The sequence below is a fragment of the Bubalus kerabau genome, chromosome 17, assembly GCF_029407905.1.
Source record: "Bubalus kerabau isolate K-KA32 ecotype Philippines breed swamp buffalo chromosome 17, PCC_UOA_SB_1v2, whole genome shotgun sequence".
NCBI lineage: Eukaryota > Metazoa > Chordata > Mammalia > Artiodactyla > Bovidae > Bubalus > Bubalus kerabau.
The window spans coordinates 68,228,117-68,246,093 of record NC_073640.1 but is presented as its reverse complement, the minus strand read 5'-3'; the positions used below and the strand labels follow the sequence as shown (position 1 = coordinate 68,246,093).

Sequence of the window (17,977 nt, the reverse complement as noted above, 5' to 3'; positions counted from 1 at the left end):
CCTCGTCGTGCAGCGCCATAGAGCGTGGCCGGAGGACCCGTGTCCTAGACGCGTCCGGAAGTGCCACCCTGGGGCGCCCGCTCCGCATCATAGAGCTGGGGGGGGGTGGCCCGCGGCAGCTGGGGGGGGTCGCCGGACTCGCCTTCCTAGAGCGGCGAGGACGGGGTGGAGGCTGGAAGGGGGGTAGGGAGAGGAGGGGGGGAGCGGCGCGGGCGGAAGCGGCCAGGAAGGTCACTTCCGGCCTGGGCGCCCGTCCCCCTGACCCCAGGGTCTGAGTCGCCGCTGCCGCCGCTGCCACCATCCGCGAGGGAGGAGAGAGGAGGAGGAGTGCGGCGCGGCGGCCCCGGGACCGAGGAGGTGAGGGGAGGGCGCGGGGGCGGGGGCCGTGCGCCCGGGGCCAGGTGGGCGCGCGCCTCAGGGCGCCGGGCTGCGGCCGGGGGGGCGGGCGGGGAGGCGGGCGGCGAGCGCGACTGGGCGGGCGAGTGCGCGTGCGCGCCGCGGGGGGCGGGGGCGTGAGTGAGCGCGCTGCCGCTGACGCGGGGCGGGGCGCGCGCGCGCCGGGACGGGAGCTCGCATCACACCCGGGGGCGCGCCCGAGGCGGGCGCGCGCAGCGCGGGCGCGCCCGGGGGCTCGCCCGTGGGGCCGCCGTGTCGCCCCCACCCCCACCCCAGCCTTCCCGGCCGCTCGTGGCCGGAAGTGGTGGCGACTCCCGGGGGAAGTTGAGGCCCCGGTGGGCGAGGCGGCGCGCGCGGGCCCAGCAGGCCTGACCGGAAACGGTGGCCCCCGGGGGGCCGGTGGCGGCCCCTGGCCTGCCCGCTCCGCTCTCCCCCGTTTTCAAAGGAGCCAGATCCCGTTGCCGCCCCGGGCGCGCTGCGTGCGGCCTTTGATCCGGCCGGTAATTACGGGCATTCCGGCCGGCGGGAGGCTCATTCATTCGCCCGGGCGCGGGCGGCGGGCAGGAAGCGCGTGCGCTGGAGGGGAAATGTTAGGCCAAGGTCAGGCACCGCGTGGCCCGCGGGGCAGGGCGAGGCCGACGGCCGGGCCCGATGGCCACCCCGAGGCCTCCCGGGCGCCGCACAGCGCCCTTGAGCCCCTGTTTGCGGCCCGGCCATAAAGGGGAGCACCCCAGTTCGTGGAAACGGGTGCCCCTGGGGCACAGGCCAGCCGGGGATGGCGTGATCAGACGGAAAAGTGAGCCACGGCGAGTGTGGACAGAGACTCTTGCGGGCCCATTGGTTGGCACGAGGACAGGGAGATGAAGCAGGCTCGCTGTGTGCACGGAAGAGCTGGACCGGGCCCATGCGCCTCCTCACCTCCACACTCCTGTCCTCACCCAGGGGACCAGGGAGGGCACCCTAGCCCCAGTCCAGAGGGGCACTGTAGGAGGGGACTGACTTAGTCTGTGTGCTCTGCGTGGTTCCTGGTGCCTGGACCTGCCTTAGGGATCCAGGGTTAGAATCCAGCTGGGGGTTGGGTCTGCCCTTGCTCCCGGAGAAACCCGGTTACGGTGGCTTATCTCTTCCCTAAGAACATAAGCCTCTTTGGCTCAGCTGGCATTCACCCTCCACCTCTGCAGGCAGGCCCTCCGGCCTGAGTCCCAGAACATTCAGATCTGATTCCTTCTTGTGTTGTCTCTTGTCTTAGCCCCTTGCTCCTGGAGGTCTTGGAGTCTAACCCCCGCAGGTGGAGCTAGAGAACTGGAAGGATTCGGCCCAGGGTGGCCCCGGGCGTCAGGCGGCACTGCTGTGTGGTAGCCCCGGGCTCTGGGGTCAGACAGACTGGTTTCAGGTCCCAGCTCCACGTTCATCACCTTTCTGACCTCACAGCACAAGGAATTTCTCAGTTTCTACTAGTGCAAAAGAGGGGCTGTACTAACGGCGCTGACCTTGGTAGGAAGGCTCCCAGTGCTCTCCTTTGGGAGCCAGCGCACAGCTCTCAGAAGTGGGTGTGAAGCGGCTGCACAGGCCTCAGGCCGCCCAGCATTCCCGGCTCCGTCTCTTCCAGCCCCGTGACCTTGGACCTGCCGCTTCCCCTTTCCCAGGCTCAGTTCCTCCTCAGGCCCCTATGACCCAGAGCACAGTCCACCATCCCTGGGTGAGCCTCGTCCATTGAGGCTGCTGCCAGCCCCGCCTGGTGCTGGGCCTGGGACACAGTGGTCCTGGCGCGGTGCTCCGCTGGGGGTGGGGCAGGACGGTGCAGTAGTGGAGAGGCTCGGACGCCCCAGGCAGGGGCTGGGGGTTGCCAGGCTAGCCGGGAGCTGGAGGAGCCTGGGGGAGACACCTCGAGTCTCACAGGACAGAGGAGCTGGCCGAGAGGACCCGGGGACCTGAGGGGGGCCTGAGTTCCGGGCTGGTGGCGGCGGTCTTGGTCTTGACCTCCAGTCTCTGCCTGGCTGCCCTGGGTCTCGGGTGGTCCCTTCTGGGCACTCCTGGGCTCAGACGCCCCCAGCCCTGACCCTGGACATGTGTCCTGCAGCGCCCCCAGCTGGCCGAGGCTGTGCCTGGGACCCCGCTGTGGCCCTGGCCGCCTTGTGGAGGCAGACTGCAGCCAGGGGCCTGGCTCACACCCCAGAGGCCCCAGGGTGGGGGTGGTCGCCCCACTCGAGGGGGGGGCTGAGCCCCCACACTGGTGCAGGGTTGGCGGGAGTCCAGAGCCTGGCCTTTACCAGAGCTGCCGCCTCCTCTGGCTTCTTTTGGCCAGGCTTGGGGTGTGGGGAGATGGAGGCTGTTCTGGAGGTCTCTGGGGTGTCCGTTGGTTTGGGGTTATTAGGGGACTTGGGTACCCCCCATGGGGTGGGGCCGATGACTGGCTCGGAGACTCAGAGCTGGCGCCTGTTTTCAGGTGTGACTCTCGGTCCGTGTGTTAGGAGGCCTCCCTGCCCCAGTTGCGGGGGGTCGCTCGTCTCTCCAGCGGGGCCAGCAGCCCTGTCCTGGTGGCAGAGAGGGCGCCTCTCACCACTGCGCTGCCCCCCGGCTGAGCCGGCTGCTCCTGGGGTCCACCTTGGTGTGGGGGTCTCCTTGCTCTGCCTGCCTGACTGTTGGGCCCACAGAACACTGGCCTCTCTTTGCCAAATGGGGGGTCCTGTGCGGGCTGCCTCATCACGAGTGATGCTGGGGACCCACATGTGGCCCAGCCTGGAGGCGCAGGGTCAGGCCGGCCAGGACATCCTGACTCCCTGGGCTGGAGGAACTTGCCGTCTGCTGGGGCGTGTGTGGACACACAGGGTGGAGGAAGTCAGGGAGAGCCTCCAAGGGATGTGGGCTTGGCTGTAATCGGGAGTAAGGGGACCCAGTACTGGTGTTCTTGGCGGAAGGGAGGACGGGCCCTGGAGGCTGGGCCGCGGGTGTGTCCCAAGGCCTGTCCACGTCCCCTGGGCGCCCAGCTCCTAGTGGAGCGCAGCCGTTCCTCTCGTGATCTGGATGCCAAGCCCTTGAAGACGAGGCGCGGGGTGGAGCACCCGCCCCGGATGGTGTGGCTGGGGGTGAGGCCGACTCCACCCTGGCCGCCCACCTACCAGCCCAGCGAGGGCAGCCTCCCATCCCCTTAGTGGCTGTGGGGATCAGGCGGTGCCCACGCTGTGTCCAGTCCTCGGTGTTGTTGTTTGCTCTTGTGTGGGGAGAAGGGACAGTGGAGCTGAGGGAAGGGAGGAGTCTGGGAAGGCTTCCTGGGGGAGGTGCTGTGTTCTCTGGGCTCTGGCGTCAGATCTCCAGGGAACAGACGGGCGGGGCGAGGAGGAAAGAAGTACCCTGCAGATACCAGCCAGGACAGCCCAGCGCCCCCAGAGGGAGCGGAGTCTGGCCCATCGCCCGGTCAAGGGGTGACAACCAGCGATGGCCCACATGTGCAGCTGTGTTTTTCTGTCCTGAAGAGTATTTTGTTGTTTTAAGGAATCTTCATTTATCTACCAGCATTTAAGGGCAGATGTGTGGGAAGCTCTAGGAAGGCCAGGCACTGGAGAGCAGACCCCTGGAAGGCCAGAAGGTGCCCGGCAGGTGTGATGCGGGGCAGCGCTCCCAGGAGGAAGTGCGTCTGCAGGGCTGACCTGGCAGACACCGCCCGGGTCTGGAGTTTGGACCTAGTGCAAGGGCCACGTGTGGGGGTAGTTCAGGTAGGGGGGTGGTGGGACCGAGCTGCCCTTAATAAAACAGACAGCAGCTCCCCTGTGAGGTCGTTGCCGTGCAGACAGGTCACCCTCTACAGCTCACGGTGGCCACGTGCACAGGGACGTGCCCCCGGGGACCACAGGCCCGCGTCCTGTCTGGGTCTGCCCGTCCTGACTTCTCGAGCAAGCGGAGTCACCGCGGTCTCCCCTCCGAGACCAGTGCTTCCTCTTCCTGCTCCTCCAGCTGCCACGGGCTGCACGCGCGTCCATCACCGGTGACAGCCGTTTGGGCTGTCTCCACGCGCGGCTCTTGTGACTTGTGCTTCCGTAAACACGCGTGTGTAAACTGTCGTGTGGACGTGTTTTCACTTCTCTTGGGTTCGTGGCTTGAAGGCCCCGCTTCTCCGCATGCGTGCGCGTGCTTTCTGTGGTCATCATGTCCGGCCGGCGCGCCTGCTCTGGGGTCTGTCTGTGGTCTTGATGCCACGCCGAGCATGTATCTCTTCGTGTGCTTGCCAGTTCCTTGCGTGTCGTTTTGGAGAAGTGTCTCTTCCCATCTTCTGCCCCCTTTCAGTCGACTGATTTGTTTGAACCTAGTGCCTGGAAAAGATGAACCGGTCCGTGGTGTGGGGAGCGGATTTGGAGAGGGCTTGGAGCGTGCAGGCCCCAGGGGTGGGAGTTGGGAGAGGGCGGTGAGGGTGGGTGCAGGGCCCTCCCAGGGTGGAGGCTGAGAGGTAGCCACCGGGCTTTGGTGGCCTTGAGGCTGGGACGGGGGCTGGGGAAGAATGGCTGGGGGTCCCAGCTAAGGCCTGACTGCAGCCCAGGAACAGAGAGGCGCGGGGGGTGGGCGGGGGGAGGGTGGGGCGGAGAAGCGAGGGGACAGCCGGGGCAGCTGTCTCCGGCAGCGGGAGCCCTGGGCAGGCGCCGGAGCAGCGCCGGCCGGAGGAGGCAGCGAGATTGGCAGCGGAAGAAAGAGCCGGCGGGTAATTGGTGGGCAGGCATCCAGTGCAGGTGGGTGGGTCTAATAACAACAATAATAATAATTTGTCTCGCAGGCCCTGCCGGCTCCCAGGCTAATTGGATCGCTGTAGGGCCCCGCGGGGGTGGGCCTTCATCTCTGTGGAGTGGGTGGGGGTCAGAGTGGGGCAGCCGGGCCTGACAGGTGTGCCGGGCCTTGGAGCGTCTGGGGGGCCGGGAGGGCAGGACCCACTACCTTCAGCTTCCGGAGTCATCAGGTTCCACAGTCGGGCTGGCGCGGGAATCACCCCACTTCCCCCAGGGAGCCGCCGGGTCAGGGGCTGCCCCAGCCCCCAGCTCTGGGTGGGAGGGCTGTGGCTTCCCCCTCCCCCCAGGTCCCAGGGTTGGACCCCAAGGCCCTGGGGCTCGGGGCAACACAGGAGCCCGAGTGGCCACAGTGGAGGAGCACACAAGTGGCCAGGGGTGACTCTCCAGTGCACGCCCTTGGCCCTTCACAGGGATCCAGGGAGTCTCCCAGGGCGCGCTCCGGCTCCTCCCCACCCCCAACCCCAGGCTCCTGGGGTCCCTGCTGTGCGAGGCCTCGGTGGGGGCACAGGGCGCGGCCCCCACGAGAGGCCCAGCAGGTGGATGCCAGGGTGTTTACCTGGTGGCTGGCTTTAAGTCTCCCTTCCCGGGGGTGGGGTCACCGCCCTCTGCTCAGGGCCCAAACCAGAATGCAGAGCAGACTGTCCCGGGTCCTGGGTGTGCCCCGCGCCAGGTGGGAGAGCCTGTGGGCCCTAGAAGTCAGCCAGAGAAGCTGCCATTTGTGGAGTGTAATCGGGGCTTCCTGCCAGGTCCGAGGTCCCGTCCGATCGCCCCCGCCCCCTCCACTGCGGGCTCTGCCTTGGGCTCCTCCAGGCGTTTCCCAGGGTGCCCGCGTGGCCGGCGCTTCCCCGAATCGTGGCGACCCTGTGCCCTGGCCTCTGGGTCTCAGACTCTGTGACCTGCCGCTGGTCGGCCTCGCTGAGGGTCTGTGTGGACACCTCGATCCCACTTAGATCCAGTGAAAAGCGCCCTTCGTTGGACGGCAGCTCCCAGGAGGATCATCGAGTGTGCACCCCCGCCCCTGCTCTGCTCCAGTCTGTCGAGGGGCCTTACCCTGCCCTCCTCTGCCCTCCTGGGGCTTCCAGCTGGACTGACTGAGGCGATCAGCAGGAGAGCAGATGGAATCTGTTAAGCGCCAGCTCAGGAAAACCGAGTGACAGGGCGGGGCGCCAGCGGGGGTCTGCGTGCTGGGGGGTAGCCTGGGCTGCGGTGGGGGAGACAAAGGAAGGTCATGCCTCCAGGTTCCCCGCCCTCTGGGGCGTTGTTCCCTCCTGATGCAGGACCCTCTATAGCGGGGGACTTGCCTCCTCTTCTCGGGGAGTCGTGGGTTCAGAGGAGCTCCTTGCATCAGGAGCTGGGTGTGGGCAGGGGTCCTGCAGTTCGAGGCCCGCCCCGCTCCCCACCCGCCATGGGAATCAGGTGGTGTCTCCCTCACTCCCTGAGCTGCCCCGTCTGGGGGTGTGGGGACCTCTGGCCTTGGGGCAAGCTGCCCAACACCTCCCTGTCCTGCGTCCCCTCCCCTGGAGCCTGTGGATGCCCTGGGGAGGATGGAGGGCCCCTGCCTTCTCAGTGCAGGAAGTGGGCGGAGGTGGACGCCCGCCGGGAAGGTCCTGCTTGCTTGACTTGGACGCAGTTGTTCCGGCCCCACAGGTGGCCGCCCAGCAGATAGGTATGGATCGGAAGGCTCGCCGAGTGGCCCCTCCTGCCCCTGCCGCTCCTATTTCTCTTTTACTCGTTTCTGACATGGACGGTGCTTGAGTCAGGGCCTGCACACACATCTCAGTCTGTTTACAGATTCACTGGGGCATAAGCCACCCTCGTGAAAGGGACAGTCCACTGGATGTTACTCACAGAATTCGGCAGCCACTGCCACCGTCTCGTCCCAGAACATTTCATCACTCAGAGAAGCCCCGTGCCCACACGTGGGCGCTCCCCCCACCCTCGGCCTGGCAGCCTGGCCTCAGCTGGATCTTCCATGGCCTGCTCCGCTCCCCTCGCTGCCTCTGAGCGGCGCTGCTGTGAAGGCAGCCTCGGAGCGGGATTCTGGGGCCACGTGGGCTGAGCCCCTGTGGTCGGCCTGCTAGGCTGTTCTCACGGCGGCCGTCCCGGTTGGCATGCCCGACCGCCCTGTACCCGGACTGTGGAGTGGTACCCGCTCAGCTCCGGCCGTCTGTCCTGTGTGGTCTGGGGTGGAAGGGCCTGGGGGCCCGTGTGTCGGCGTTCGGCGGGCTGCCTTCCGGGCCTGGAGCCTCCACGCTGCTCGGGCAGTTCATGGGCGTTGCCCACCGTCAGCAGCACCTGCTGTGTCTGGGGCTGTCGTGGGCCCGGGGGTCTCGGGGTGGCGCGTCCTGGGGCCACCAGCTTCCTGGGAACCCCGTGGCCCCCACGCCCCCGCCCCTCCACTTGGGGCAGTCGCCGTGGGAAGGCAGCTGGGGTCCCCAGCTCGGGCTGAGCGCCGCCCGCATCTGTCTTGTGGCCGTCCAGCCGGGGGGCGGAGGGTGCAGCTCGGGCCCCCGCGTGCGCTCTGGCGTCCTGTGAACCCTCTCCTTGTCTCCCCTCTGACAGGGCCCAGACATGGAGCTGCGGGAAGAGGCCTGGTCTCCGGGGCCGCTGGACTCCGAGGACCAGCAGATGGCCAGTCACGAGAACCCAGGTGAGGGGCCCTGGGCTTCTCCCGGCTGACCTCGCGCCCTGCCCACCTCCTGGAGGCTCGGGGTCCTACCCCGCCTCCCGGGCCCAGCCAGCTGCCTCCCGGGCCTGGTGGGGTCTCCGCGGCCCCCCAGCTGGGAGCCTTTGGGGGCAGCCCCCTCGGCTGCCGCGGGTGGGGGCTCCTCAGCCCGGGGAGGGCCCGGGGGCCGGGGGCCAGGAGGACACAGGGCATCCGGGTGGGCCTGGGTCCTCCCGGGTGTTCATCTCATTTAAGGCATGGGCAGCCTGCCTTATGTAAGATTTAAGGCATGGGCAGCCTGCCTCATGTAAGATTTAAGGCATGGGCAGCCTGCCTCATGTAACATTTAAGGCATGGGCAGCCTGCCTTATGTAACATTTAAGGCATGGGCAGCCTGCCTTATGTAATAAAGCGTTACCTGGCTTGAGTAACCCCCTCTGTGAGCCCCCGCGGATGAGGCTTCGCCTGCTGAGGCCGGGCCACAGCCTCGCCAGCTCCCGCCCTTGCGGGGAGCCGTGGCCCGTCTCCCCGGGCCCCGGGCTTCCGTGCAGGGCGCCTGTGAAATAAAGTGTGAAGCGCTCTGTGCTGCTGTCGATGCGTCTTCATGCGTCCCGGCCGTGTCCACGACCTCTCACTGTGAGGGCTCCAGGCCTGGGGGAACAGACCCCGCCCTACAGGGAGGGCCCAGGCCCTCCTTCACCACGGCGCCCCCGTTCCGTTTTTTACCGCTTTAAAGTAAGATTAACCTTACAGTCGGTTTCCTTCTGGAAACTTCCAGCCCGACAGTGTGGTGGCCGCACGTCGCGCTGCCTGGCCCCAGCAGTGAACCACGCTGGGCGGAACTACGCTGCCTGTGCCTGTTTCCTGGAGGATTTCAAAAAGCATCCCCAGGTGTCGCAGCGGCTCACCCATAAATTCTCTGCGAGCAGCAAACGCTTGTCTCGGTTGACGGACTCAGCGTTTCCCCTGACTGTCCTCTGCCCCCAGCCGCCTCCGGAAGGCGGTTTACCTCGGAGCCCGGAGTTCTGACCGTCCACGCTGTCCACTCAGGCACTCTCCTGGGCAGACCTTGAAGGGCAGGTGGGCTCTCACCTGTGTTCTGCCCAGCAGTCTGCTCAGGCCCCGACCTTGTGACCCCCTGCTCCTAAGCCATGGGACCTGCGAGCTTCCCAGCTGCTCTGCTCCCCCTTGTGGGCACCCCTGTGGGCCCCTCCCTTGAGGGGCAGTGTGGGACCCCTGCCCTGAGACCCCTGGTGCCGTCTGGTGCGGTGGGGAGGGCCGAGGGGCCCCGGGGGCAGGGCTGTGAGCCTGGGGCACAGGATGGCGGGGCCACCAGGAGCCAGGGCTGGGGCTGGGGCTGGGCTGAACTGTCTGCAGGCTGCAGCCAGGTCTGTGCTGACTGACTCATGGGCGCACTGACCCCCCCCCCCACCCCGACCCAGGCCTGCAGACCCCGGGGGAGGGGGGGAGCCAGCAGGGGTGGTGTGAGAGCTGGCCAGGTCTTCCACGTGGGCGCTCAGAGAGAGGTCCTCTGAACACAGATGGTAGGTGAAGAGACGGCCTGACTGAGGCGGGGAGGAGTCTTCAGCCAGTGGGTTGGAGATAACCCTCCAGGGCCAGGGTCCCGGCCTCACACGGTCAGGCCCGCCTCTCCTATCTCAGTGCCATAGCATCGCCCTGCAGAGTGCCCTGAAATGCTCTGCCTGAGCTGGGGCGACAGCAGACCCCGCGTGAAAAGACAGCAACCTCACCCGGGCAACACCCACGTGCCCTGGCACAGCCCTGAGCACAGGGGGATGGGGGCGAGCTGACGGCCCGTGTGCTGTTAGGGGGCGGGGAGCTGGCCACCAGGCCGCCCTCAGGGGTCACTGGGCAGCAGCTGCAGCGGGTGTTCCATGCAGAGCAGCAGTGGGGTGCGCAGGCTGCCTGGGCCCGCGGCTTTCTGACTGTTCAGGGAAAGCACCCAACACGGAGGCCCCAGGCAGGGCAGGGCCTGCACAGAGGGGCTTCAGGGTCCAGTGGGGACTGCAGTGGGGAGGAGAAGGTACTGACCAAATGGGGTGGCGGCAGAGCAGGGGTCCCTGGGAGAGCAGGTCACACACACGGCAGAGGACCCCCGAGGAGCTGGAAACACTGCCCAGAATGTAGCCGCCTGCGAATTCAGGGAAGTGGACGTCCAGAGATGGGCAGACAGGGAACTAAAGTTCCGTTCTGCTGACTCCACCCCGCAGGAGCTACTAGAATAAGAGAAAGGGGCCGAGAAGGGTGTCCTCAGATGGGGAGGCTGCGGTGTCAGAGGTGCACTCCCAGACAGCCGGGACTGTGCGGAGGGGCTTGGAAGAACAAGACCAGGACCGCGCGGCCCAGGGGCAGAGCTCAGCAGACAGCCAGAAACACAGACAAAGCCATTTCAAGACAAAGATGGAGCAGCTCAAGACCGAGTAAAAGTAGTGAGTGCATCGTTCCCTGAGAAAACCTGAAGGTGAAAAGGAGGAACGTTGTAAAATCAAAAAGAAATAAAGATTACAGCAGGGTTTAAAAAAAAAAAAGGTACTGAAGTTAGTTAAAGAAAGCCCCAAGAAGACAAAATCCTGTATAAGGAAGAGAACAGTGAAACCTACGCGTCTAGAAAACATTCCTGAAATGGAAAAGTTGGGTGTCGAAAGAGCAAGTCAAAACTCTGAGAACATCTGCTCGGATGGATGGTCTTTGAATCAAGTCGCTGGGCTCGAAGAAGCAGATCCCCCCGGGTACCTGGGGAAAGAGCGAATGGCCCCAGGCAGAGGAGATGGCCCCAGGCAGAGGAGACGGCATCGCACTCAGCCAGTCAGCGGTGCCTTCTGCCAGGGCAAAGTGGAGGGCTCCTGTTTCTGATTGTTGGGGGAAGGAAAGGGAGGCCGCGGGTCACATCATACGGAAAAGCGACCTGCACGTTGGAAGGGCGGAGCCAAGTAGACCGGCTCCGCGTGGGCCCTTCCTGGGGATCTGCGGGCCAGGGATCCACGGGCAGGGAGCGGGGCCAGGCTGGCTGTGAGGTGGGCTCCCGAGTCCTGAGGAACCGCGCTTGGCCGTGCCGGTGTGCGCACCGCCATCCCGATGCTGGTGCTGTGGTGTCAGCAGCCTGGCACAGACGGCGCCTCTGGGTTCTCTCCTCGCCTTGTGAGGACCGGGCATGCGGGCGTCTAAGGAAGACCGCAGAGAAGCCTACTGGCCTGGATCTGTATGAAAAGTGTCAGTTAGGGCTTACAGGAATTTTACCTTAAAAAAAAGAAAAAGCAGTGATCACTTCCAGATTTAGAGCTTGAAATTGTTTCCTGCTCAGAGAAACCAGAGTGCCCTTGTAGATTGGCCGGCTGCAGGTCTGGGGAAGAAAGTGTGGGTGAGCCTGTGGTGGCAGAGACGCTGTCAAAGGACCCCCTAGGTCCCATCCAGAGGACTCGGAGCCCCCTCAAGGCTCCCACGCGCCGCAGCTGGCGGGGTGACAGGCGAGGGGTGCAGCCCACCAGATGTGTGTAAATCCGTGGGCTCAGAGTGCAGTGAGGAAAGGGAAGGTTACTTGGTCACGCTGGAGGACAACGGAAGACCGGGCAGATGAGGGAAAATGAGGTTCATCCCGCTGTAAACCCGTGAAATTGACCACTGGGTCCCAACCAGCGGGCGAGGGAGCGTCTCAAAACTACTCCACCTACTAAACGGAATGTGGAGCTGACCACAATCAATGCAGGACAAATGCCCTGTCACGACGGGGGCGGGGCCCCTCTGTGCCCGCTGCATGCAGGGGCTGCGCCGTGCATCCCTCCATGGTTCCGTAGATGTCTGAGTTCCTGCGTGTCAGTGGCCCTTGATGTCACAGAAACAATACGCCATCACACGAGAGACGATAATCCATGCCTTTAGTGAGAGGACGGGATCGCACCTTCAGAATGACCGACCACAGGGCCGGCGGGGCTGGGCCCCCAGCTGCAGCCCACGAGGAGGAGCTGGCAGCCCGCGAGGGTCCAGAGGGCCACAGGGCTCTGCGAAAAGAAGATTGTCAGCAAAAGTAAGAGACCGGCGAAGCTGTGTATTACACAGGACCTAAAAGACTTAGCTGAAGTCAAAAGTAAAGGGACCGAACTCATGTCTGGGGATGTGCACTTGGGTGACGGCGTGCAGGAACGCGAGGGGGCGGCTCTTGCACGGCTCTTTGGGCTTGGGGTCGGGGAGAGTGCGTGGGACCGGGCACGGAGGGGCTCCGGTAGGGAGGGCGGACCGGGGGCAGCCGCTGACCATCTTCCTGACGTGGACGGGGTGCAGAGTCGGACTCGGGGGTGCACGAGAGCGTGGGGCCCTGCACCCACTGCAGGAGACCAGAGGTCCGCTGGTTGAGGGGCAGGCCCGCCTCCTGGAGTGAGTAGACACTCCTCCACTGGGCCGTTTAACACCTGCTCGAAAAGGAGTGCCTGCGGTGAAGGCGGCAGCAGCGCCGCTCCCGGCTCAGCCCCCCTCTCAGCCCAGCCCTGCGGGCCGCTCCCCCCCCGCCCCCCCCACCGAGCTTTCTCTCCTGTTTCCGGACCGGCGCTCCGCCCCTCGCCCCCCACCCGCATCCAGGACTAATGGTTGAGTCCCAGGGGTCTCACGGGTTCAGGTGGGCCATGTTATGTCCGGGTCCTCGTGATGGCAAATGCGCGTCATCGCCGAGTCACGTGTCTGTTGTTAAACTTTAGGGACAACTTGGAAAGCAGAGCGTGTACTTCGGCCTTACGCCAATAGCAAGCCTACTTCCCACCCCCTCCCTTCCCCACGCCTCGGGACGTCGTGTGCTTATGCCTGTTTCTCCTTCTTATCTCCCTTGGCCGCGCTGCGTGGCTTGCTGGATCGCAGGGCCCCGATCAGGGTGGGACTGGGGCCCGCGAGGCAGTGGAGTCCTAACGGCGGCCGCCCCGAGTTCCCGATTTATGTTGACGTCAAAGTGGAGTGGGCCCCAGGCCATCTCTTCGGAAGCGCCTCCCACCCCGCCCAGGCTTCCTACCGAAGTGATGTCCTGTCCCAGCTCGGGCCCTGTTCCGGTACTCCTCGCGTGGAGCCCTGGTTCTCAAAGCGTCGGTGCTCAGTCACCGGGGGTGGCGCGTGGGGCATCATCTCCCAGAGCTGCCGGAGCTCAGGGCGGCCACCTGGGATCCGGACTGCGGGCCCCTGGTGCTTCTCCGCCCCCAGGCCGTGTCGCCGCGGGAGGCGGCTCATCTGGCTGGCCCCTCGGTGTCCTCGCTGCGAAGGACCGAGTCCCCAGCGCCCACCTCGCGGGTCTTAACGCACAGATGCTTACCGAGTGCACGAGGACGTTATCTCGAGGACTGTGTTGGGGCACTTTGTCCCCGGCCGGGTGCTGGAACACGGTCCGACCGCTGGCCCTGTGGGCCTGCAGGCTAGTGAGAGAGGGCGGGAAAACAGAGCTAGGTAGGTTATGGTGGGGTTCACCTTTGAGCGACGCCTTCGCGTAGCACCTAGGGGCGGGGCCGGAGGCTGGTGGGCGGGGCTATTTCCGGGGCGGAACCGAAGCCTGGTGGGCGGAGCTGTGTCCGCGGCCCTGGCCGGAGGCTGGTGGGCGGGGCTGTGCCGGGGCGAGGCTGGGTCCGGGTGTGGGCGGGGCTGTGCCCAGGGGTGGAGCCGGAGACTGGTGGGCGGGGCCGTGTGGGTGAGGCCACGCCCAGGGGTGGAGCCGGAGGGTGGTGGGCGGGGCTGGGCCCGAGCTCGGGCCCCCGGCAGCTGTCTGAGCTGGAGCCCCCTAAATCCGTCTCCATTTTGTAGCTCAGGCCCGAGTCGCACAGGGAAGGCAGATGTCGCCGAGGGTGCACCCAGATCTCGTAGAGCCGCTCATCTCTCCCGGGAGGCCGCCCGGGCAAGGGGCGGTGCAAATGTATTAAGGCTTTGTCGGGCAGTCGGCCCGCGGAGGTGTCCGAGGTGGTGTCCTCGGTTCGCAGGCGCCGGAAACGAGGCCCCGCACTCCTTTCTTGTCTCCACTGGGCACACAGGCCCACAGAACCAGGGCCCAGGCTGAGGACGTCTGTGATAGAGGCTGCGGGGTGTGGGGTTGCACCCCCAGTTAGTTGGGGAGGGGCGTAGTCAGGGCTCTCCTGCTGTGATCTCATTAGCCAATCCGACCCCCGCAGCCAGGGTCGTCTTCCCAGAACCCAAATGTGACACCGTCCTTTCCCGGGCCGAGATGAGAGCCGCCTGGTGCGAGGGTCTCCTGCCTCAGGGGTCATTCTGTACTAGGGCCTTCCCTAGCCCTCCACGCGCAGCCCCGTTCGATTCTGTTGATTCCTTTAGCAGACATTTCTGGAATCCCCACCAAGTCCCGGGCATTGTTCTGGGTGTGGGGGAAACGGCTGTGAAGGAAGGCGAAGCCCTAGGGGATGGTTACGGAGTGTTTGGTAAAACGCAGGAAACTGGGGGGTGTGGGGATGGGGATTGAGCGAGCACGTCTGCCCGGGGCAGGCCTGGCAGCAGCAGGCCCGGTTCTCGGCGCTCCGAGGTGCCGCCCCCGGCCTGGTGGAGGGGAGCCGGTTCCCGAGGCCTCGCAGCGCGGCGGGGAAGCAGCCCCAGCCGCCCTCCGCGGGCTCTCTGACGCCCTCTCCCCGCTTCCTTGCAGTGGACATCCTCATCATGGATGACGACGACGTCCCCAGTTGGCCCCCGACCAAGCTGTCCCCTTCCCCATCGGCGCCCCCCGCCGGCGCTCCGCCCCGGCCGCGGCCGCCCGCGCCCTACATCTGCAACGAGTGCGGCAAGAGCTTCAGCCACTGGTCCAAGCTGACGCGGCACCAGCGCACGCACACTGGCGAGCGGCCCAACGCCTGCGCCGACTGCGGCAAGACCTTCTCGCAGAGCTCGCACCTGGTGCAGCACCGGCGCATCCACACGGGCGAGAAGCCCTACGCCTGCTCCGAGTGCGGCAAGCGCTTCAGCTGGAGCTCCAACCTCATGCAGCACCAGCGCATCCACACGGGCGAGAAGCCCTACGCCTGCCCCGATTGCGGCCGCAGCTTCACGCAGAGCAAGAGCCTGGCCAAGCACCGGCGCTCGCACAGCGGCCTCAAGCCCTTCGTGTGCCCGCGCTGTGGCCGCGGCTTCAGCCAGCCCAAGAGCCTGGCGCGCCACCTGCGGCTGCACCCCGAGCTGTCGGGGCCGGGCGTGGCGGCCAAGGTGCTAGCGGCCAGCGTGCGCCGGGCCAAGGCGCCCGAGGAGGCGGCGGCGGCGGACGGCGAGATTGCCATCCCGGTGGGCGACGGCGAGGGCATCATCGTGGTGGGCGCGCCGGGCGAGGGGGCGGCGGCGGCTGCAGCCATGGCGAGCACGGGGGCCAGGGCGCCGGGACCCCGCTCGCGGCGCGCCCCGGCCCCCAAGCCGTACGTGTGCGTGGAGTGCGGGAAGGGCTTCGGGCACGGGGCCGGGCTGCTGGCCCACCAGCGCGCCCAGCACGGGGACGGGCTGGGGGCGGCGGGGGGTGAGGAGCCGGCGCACATCTGCGTGGAGTGCGGCGAGGGCTTCGTGCAGGGCGCGGCGCTGCGCCGGCACAAGAAGGTGCACGCCGTGGGCGCTCCCTCGGTCTGCAGCCACTGCGGACAGAACTACTACCGGGCAGGCGGGGACGACGACGACGAGGACGACGACGAGGAGGCGGCGGGCGGGCGGTGCAGCGAGTGCCGCGGCGGGGAGGGCCGGTAGGGGCGGCGGCCCGGGGGGGCGGGGCCCCTCGGGCTGGGCGGGAACGACGGCGCGGGACCCAGAGGCTGGGGCGAAACGGACAGAGGGGCGCCCCGGCGGTGCGGCGGGCCTGGGGCGGGGCGCGCGGAGCGCCCACCAGGCCGCCCGGCCCCTCCCCGCGCCCGCCGTTCGGCCTGGCTTGGCCCCGTCGGTTCTCGGCCGAGCCCGAATCGAGACGTTGGGTGGGAACTAGAGAGACCAAGACGCGACGAAACCCATGAGCGGAAGACCATTCGCCCTCTTTCCTTTCCCTCGCCGACCGGGCTGCTGCGAGAACGGCGAGCCGTGCACCCTTTACCCTCGGAGGGGCCCCAGCAGGAAGGGAGAGAGGGTCCTTTTACCCTTTAGAATTTTCTTTTAATCACACTGCCTCCTGCCCCCGCCCGCCTGTTATTTTCTTCCCCTTCGCGGTCCCAGCCTTTCTCCTCTCCCTATCCTCCCCCACCCCGCCGGGTCTGGGGTCGCGGAGGCGTGCGGAGCAGAGCGCCCGCGGACAGCGGGTCTCGGCTCATCCCAGGCCTGGGCGCGGCGGGAAGAGGGCTCGGGGGCAATAAATCGCACTATCCGATCGTCCCTCCTGTGCGTGGTTCTTGAGTCCGGGGAAAAGGAGGGCCCCGCACCCTGGCAACTGCTGCTGGGTGCGTGGGTGGGGGGCACCGGCCAGGCCGGAGGAGAGAGGCCGACATCGCCCCAGGCCGCGCGCGTGCCCGGGTGCGCCCTGGAGACTGTCCTGGGAGAGTGACCGGCCGGCTCCGGCAGCGGGCTCTGGGTCCCCGCGTGAGCGGCGTCCTCAATCCGGGAGGACGGGCAGGCCAGTGAGGACCTGGGGCGGGTGTTCCGAGCGAGGCCCGCCCACCGCTGCTTTTAAAAGGACTCCGGCGGCCGGGGGGCGGGGCGGGGCGGGGCGGGGCGGGGCTGAACAGGCCGTGCCTCTCCTTGCGGTGGCGGGCAGCTCTCCCCCGCGCTGCCAAGTACCCCAGGCTCCCGTCTCCACCAGCCCGGTGGCCCCGCCTGCGTCCAGCGTCTTGGAAGACTTGTCCTGCACCTTGTAGCTGTGTCCTGTCCTCAGATCCACTGAGGGAGCAGGGGACAGCCACGGCGTCACAGGTCACCGCAGAGAAGTGCCTGTCTCGACTTCCCAGCGACAGAATTACTGCCTCTAGGAAGAAGCTGGACTCTGGTGGGTGGGCGGGTATCTGCCTACACACCGCCCCCCGCCTCCCAGGAGCCAGCGGGGCCCGGGGGAAGACAAGGGTGGGCAGTGGCTTGCTGCTGCTGCTGGGCCACGTGCCAGACCCACAGGTCGGCCCGGGTGGGGGCGGTGCCTGATACCACCCCAGCATCCCGGGACCCTCCGCTGGAGGCCAGGGGACCGTGGGGTCTTGGGAGGCTGCAGTGGGTGACCCCGGGGAGGTAGGGTCCTCCCAGGGCGTGTTTCCAGCCTGGCCAAACGGTTCCTCTGGGTTCCTCTGGGTTCGTCTGACCTCCGCGGAGCGCGGAGCTGACCAACCAGCCGGGGGAGCTGAAGGAGGAAGCAGGGGTTGGGGGGTGTGTCCTCTCAGGCCTGAGTCTCCCCTGGCCTCTGCTGTCCCTGAGCAGGCCCCAGGCCACAGCCCCTTGGGGCCTCGGGTTCGGAAGCCAAAGTCACGGCCGGCCACCCGTGGGCAGGGACGTGTAGCCCAGGAGGCTTCATTAGAACACCTTGTTCTCAAGTGGCCGTGGCCTCGCTTGGAAATGGTGGACCTGGGTCAGTTTCTTCTGAGGTCTCGGACCCCTGTACGGGAGGGAGGGGGAAAGCTGCTGTTTGTCCAGCGAGGCCGGGGAAACAAAGGCTGAGGAGACGTTGCCGGTGCCCGCAGGTCCCTTCTCCGTCGGCCAGCGCTGACCTTGGGCCCTTCCGGAGGCGGGGAGGACGTGGGGGAGTGCTGCCTGCTGGGGGCGGGGGTGTTCCCTGTCCCCTGGGGAGGAGTAAGCATTGGGTTGAGTCGTCCTGTCCCCACCTCCGCGGGCAGAGGCAGCACCTGACACCCGGGCCAGATTCTGGGCCACAGAGAGAGGCTGTGTGACCCTGGGCAAGTGAACTAACCCCTCTGACCCTCCGCTGCCTCCTCTATGCAAAGAAAAACTTGCCTGTCACAACTGTTTGAAGGGACCCCTGGGGTGTCTCTAAGTGCCTGGTCTCCTCCGGTCACTGACCTCAATTCCTGTCCTGGGAGGAGCCTAGTGCAGGACTTAGGAGCCAGGCACACTGCTCTGCCAGCCGGTGCCGCCCACCTTCTCCAGTCCTCAGTTCACTTCTCGTCACAATGTGCCATTCAGTGAGCTCGAGGGGCTTCCCAGGTGGCTCGGTGGTCAAGAATCCACCTGCCAATGCAGGAGATGCGAGGAAGAGCCCCTG

General features: G+C 66.6%; 1 protein-coding gene and 2 long non-coding RNA genes across 5 annotated transcripts; 1 reads left to right on the top strand and 2 right to left on the bottom strand.

The window, feature by feature from the left end:
- The first annotated feature begins 224 nt into the window (after positions 1–224).
- On the top strand, positions 225–16,452 carry ZNF787 (zinc finger protein 787). Of its 2 annotated transcripts, none has more exons than XM_055551356.1 (3): positions 225–357; positions 7,731–7,818; positions 14,465–16,450. In XM_055551356.1, exons 2-3 carry the CDS (start codon positions 7,740–7,742, stop codon positions 15,538–15,540), a joined length of 1,155 nt encoding a protein of 384 aa, XP_055407331.1. In that variant the 5' UTR covers positions 225–357; positions 7,731–7,739; the 3' UTR covers positions 15,541–16,450. The 2 variants fall into 2 exon arrangements, with proteins under 2 accessions (XP_055407331.1, XP_055407329.1); XM_055551354.1 differs by lacking the exon at positions 225–357 and adding an exon at positions 522–896 and having other exon boundaries at positions 14,465–16,452.
- On the bottom strand, positions 4,437–6,430 carry LOC129630844 (uncharacterized). The gene is made up of 3 exons (XR_008703777.1): positions 6,219–6,430; positions 5,725–5,857; positions 4,437–4,703 (listed from the first exon to the last, which is right to left on the bottom strand). It is a non-coding gene; the product is annotated as an uncharacterized LOC129630844 (long non-coding RNA).
- LOC129630843 (uncharacterized) lies at positions 11,603–13,276 on the bottom strand. 2 transcript variants are annotated; one of them, XR_008703776.1, is made up of 4 exons: positions 13,139–13,276; positions 12,453–12,545; positions 12,103–12,257; positions 11,603–11,849 (listed from the first exon to the last, which is right to left on the bottom strand). It is a non-coding gene; the product is annotated as an uncharacterized LOC129630843 (long non-coding RNA). The 2 variants fall into 2 exon arrangements; XR_008703775.1 differs by lacking the exon at positions 11,603–11,849 and having other exon boundaries at positions 11,901–12,257.
- Positions 16,453–17,977: the final 1,525 nt, after the last annotated feature.

Bases quoted from the DNA above. Each gene is read 5' to 3' on its own strand.
- ZNF787 (XM_055551354.1), top strand. From the start codon at position 7,740: ATGGAGCTGCGGGAAGAGGCCTGGTCTCCGGGGCCGCTGGACTCCGAG. The intron at 7,819-14,464 runs GTGAGGGGCCCT...GCTTCCTTGCAG, and splicing joins GGCCAGTCACGAGAACCCAG to TGGACATCCTCATCATGGAT.